Source organism: Chenopodium quinoa, unplaced genomic scaffold (assembly GCF_001683475.1).
Source record: "Chenopodium quinoa cultivar QQ74 unplaced genomic scaffold, ASM168347v1, whole genome shotgun sequence".
NCBI classification, from domain to species: domain Eukaryota; kingdom Viridiplantae; phylum Streptophyta; class Magnoliopsida; order Caryophyllales; family Amaranthaceae; genus Chenopodium; species Chenopodium quinoa.
Genome location: NW_018745122.1, coordinates 17,271 through 21,573, shown reverse-complemented (window position 1 = coordinate 21,573; position 4,303 = coordinate 17,271). Strand labels below are relative to the sequence as shown.

The following is a 4,303-nucleotide window of genomic DNA, read 5'->3' as shown; positions in this document are numbered from 1 at the left end:
ATTCATTTATGAGTTTTAATGAGGATTTTAGGCCGGATTTGAGTATACTTTCACAAATAACAATGATTTTGGGAATAGGTTGTTAATCTATGACATGAATGAAGAACATTGTTGAACATGAATGAAGAACATTATTGAAAAATGATGAATTTTTTATTTTCTAAATTTTAATTTTAATCTAATTTTTCGAAAATGATCTTAAAAAGATAAAAATTAAATTTAAAAAACTATAATTACGTATTGTTAAAAAAAATTACATGTATAATACATTTAGGCTTTTAAATAAATAAAAATAATTGACCATTTATAATCTGACACATCATCATCTTATGATGTAAAAAATCCCAATATTATACGACTCCATTCGCATGCAAGTTTATTTTATAATACGGAGTAAGAAATGGAGTACATAATTACACTGTCCTTTTCAATTTTCACATCCATAAATCACTCGGATATAATTCCAACTTCCACGTAACAACACTAACAACAATTAATACAAATCATATATTTATATAGGAAATTTTGTGAAAAACTGCCTATTATAATCTAGAATTTACGAGAAACTACCTATTAAAAAGAATGTTGTAATTGACTACCTAATTTTTTTAAAAATGTTGTAATTTACTACCTTTATGCCGGATTATGAATGAGTTTGACCAAAATTCTCCGGCATTGACTTGGTCACGTGACACTTGGTGAAAGAAAAGGGTCATTAAGTGTCACGTGATGGTCAAGTGACCAAGTCAACATCGGAGAACTTTGGTCAAACTCATTCATAATCCGGCGTAAGGTAGTAAATTACAACATTTTTCGAAAATTAGGTAGTCAATTACAACATTTTTTTAATAGGTAGTTTCTCGCAAATTCTGAACTATAATAGGTAGTTTTTCACAAAATTTCCATTTATATATAGTACGTACAAGTGTAATTAAAACCAGAAGTATGAAATAAACTGATGATATTAACAATAATCTAATTGATAACGCGACAGTTCTTTCTAATCTCTCCTTTAGTACCAGTAAGAAGCTTAATGTTCCCCATCTTGATCATCGCTGCAACAAAATCTTGAAAGAAAACAGCTTGATTAGTACTATACTTCTTCACCAAGGAATCTTGAGAACCACCATTGTAAAGCTCTTGATCCGAATGTAATAGACCGCGTTTTTGAACAAGGTTTTGAAAATAATCGTTGTCGAATTTGTTTGGTGTTTGACGATCAAGAGGGGCTAAGTTGAAGTCTCCATTCCCAGCTTGTTTAGGGCAGTTGGCTTGGCGAGTGGCTGCAAAGGTGGGATCTATGTCGGTGTCGTTGTAAATGTGGGGTCGGAAGTTGATGCAACGAGCGAGGCCGATGGTGTGGCCGCCGGAGAGGGCGGTCATTTCGTTGATGTTTAAGTTTTGTCTTGCAAAGAGGGAAGTGAGGTTAGCAAGGCTTGAACGTGGGGGTGGAAGGTTTTGGTTTGCCAAGCTTAGGCTTGCTGTTCTTGCATCTCTTCTACCTAGTGGTACTTTCCATGTGGGCCCTCCTAACTACAAATGTGAGAACATATAGTTAGGTACATCAAGTGGTAGGATCTTAAAATAATAAATTTTGATAAGAACAAATTGAGGTGTTTAAATTGAATAACTAGTTTTGGTGGGATAAATAGACAATGTACGTCTTGAGTTATTGTATTCAACTTCATTTTTCATTTTCAATTGTCATTAATATGGTTCTGAAATAATACAATGCAATGTACTTCAACTTAGATAAGCAAATGGGATTATTATCAAACTTGTGGTTGCAATGGGTTCATATTGTATACCAACCATGCATGTTTATAAGGGATGACATAAACGTTAACACTTAGATGAATTAAAGATGATGGAATGAGCGACGTGACAAGATTAATGCAATTTGAAACGCTTTTTAATACGGATTATTTCCTTTGTTTCTTTATAATTGCAACACTTTCCTATAATGAAAATATTATAATAGTTGCAACACACATAAATGGAAGATTTTTATGGTGAAAATTGTACTATTATCTTTATTTAAAGCTCATGGCCACTTGATTATACCTCTAACAACCTCTTAACCCCTTTTTAAGTGTATTATATCATGTGAGATCTATTTGTCTTAAATACCATATCAATAAAGTGTATGTTGCAACTATAAAGAAACGGAGAAAAAATATATATTATTATATACCAGACTGTATATATTATTATAGATTATAGATTTATTCACATTTTTGTTACAGATGCTAGCTAAAACATTGCATGTATTTTTCAATTTTCCTATGCTTGGAAAATAGGGAGGAAGTAAGCAATATGGCTTATTTTGTAATGTTTTTCTTTTTGTTCTTAAACAATGAATGAAGCTCAAGTGATAGGGAGTAGTAATACAAACTAATTAATCTTTAGATTTATGTGCACAATGAAATCTATAATCCAAAGTATTTTTATGAGTTTTATGTGCTTACCAATCTAACTCCGTCTCGTGATGCAAGAGCTAGAATGTCTGCACACGATACAGTTTGGGGGCAAGCAGCTTCAAGATTACACTTGATTGCATCAATCACTTCAAAACCCCTTATTGAGTTGTTTGCATTTGCTTTAGCAGTTTTCTCCCCTGTAAATGTTGGTGTATCATCTAGGAGTACAGATGCATCACAACCCTAATGTTACCGGAAATGAATGAAAAAAACATGAATGAGTTAGTCTAATAGATGAACAATATAGTGTATATATTGATTCCAGTCTATTTTAATTGATCCTTTAGCGTAAATATAAAACGGCCATATATACTTTCTTTGTTCACAATTACTACTCAGCGTACATTTCTTTTATAATTTCTAATAACTAAATTAATCACATGATTTATTTGGATGAACCTTTATATTCATTATGAGATAAAATTAGGTCAAAGACTTTTATGTATGTACTTCTATTAATCTATTATTATTTAGGGGTGTGACAAAAAAGATGTGATTTTTCCTAAAAAGTATGGATCATATTTAATTAACCATTGTGCCAATATTAAAAATAAATTAGATCATTTATTAATATATATATATATATATATATATATATATATATATATATATATATGCTTCTATCAAAGTTGTATATTATCCATTGGTTAGGGTTGTCTCTCATGATATTAATGAATGCGATCAAACCTCACTATGCAACCGGTCTCTAACCCTAGGTAAAGCATTTTTTTTTCCTTGACAATAGATCATGTAACGTTAGTATTATATACGAAGTATATATATTTTTTAATTCTTCATTTTCTCACTCAGTTTTTTTTTATGTAGATAACATCCATCATTTTCTCTAAACCTTCTATATAATTGTCTAGGGACCCATAATTGTCCAAACTAATCATCATCCTCCCAACCATTTTCTTTCTAGAAAAATGCAACAATATTACAATCAATAATGACATTACAAGGAAATAACGAAATTCTCCCATCTTTGCATAATAATTTTTCATACGTCGTAGTATATTGTTTAATAATGTACATAGAACATGGTATTGCAATAAAAAAAATAAAAAAAATAAATAAAAAAAAAAACTTAAATAAATAATAAGATTATAGATTCGAAAATACTTACGTTGACAAAGCAATCATGGAAGAACAAGCGAAGAATAGATGCACCCATACGTGGTTCCTTACTAACGGCTTGCTTCATAGTATTGTACACAATTTGTTCAACATTAGGGCAACTAGAGGCACCCATAAAAAGTGATGTTAGAGAAAAGATTACCAAAAAACATATCAATTTGGAAGCCATAATTAACTTGCTTCTAGCTTGCTAATTATGGCAAAGCGAAAGTAGAGTTGATGAATATATTATATGCTTTGAGTTTCATATATATATATACACACTAGACTTACTAGTAACCAATATTGGAGTATAAAATGGAAGACACCGCATGTAAGGGAGTAATTAGGATTAGTTGCAAATTAAATGGGGGTAGACATTTCAAATCTAGCCCCAGAACACGTACACCCTGCCAGTCCATTTCAGAATATCATTTCTATAATTATTACTCTTTCATTCCCTTCTTCAAACTTAAACAAAAATATTCACTTCATACTCTTGGGTACGATGTATGTATAGTAAATGATTGAGTAATAATCACTCTTGCTCATAGATCGTATGTATTTTCTTCAAGCCAATCTTACCCAAAGGAATCGATAGAGTAATAAAATCAATCATGGAGATTGGGGATTTAACCATCAGATTATGTTTTTGGCTGAGTTGTTCCTTTTATATGGAATCAAGAATCTGATCCTAGGTATAAGGA

At 31.0% G+C, this 4,303-nt stretch overlaps 1 protein-coding gene across 1 annotated transcript; it reads right to left on the bottom strand.

The window, feature by feature from the left end:
* Positions 1-424: 424 nt before the first annotated feature.
* Positions 425-3,868, bottom strand: LOC110710098 (peroxidase 4-like). The gene is made up of 3 exons (XM_021888364.1): positions 3,607-3,868; positions 2,469-2,663; positions 425-1,533 (listed from the first exon to the last, which is right to left on the bottom strand). Exons 1-3 carry the CDS (start codon positions 3,784-3,786, stop codon positions 976-978), a joined length of 933 nt encoding a protein of 310 aa, XP_021744056.1. The 5' UTR covers positions 3,787-3,868; the 3' UTR covers positions 425-975.
* Between the last annotated feature and the right edge of the window lie 435 nt (positions 3,869-4,303).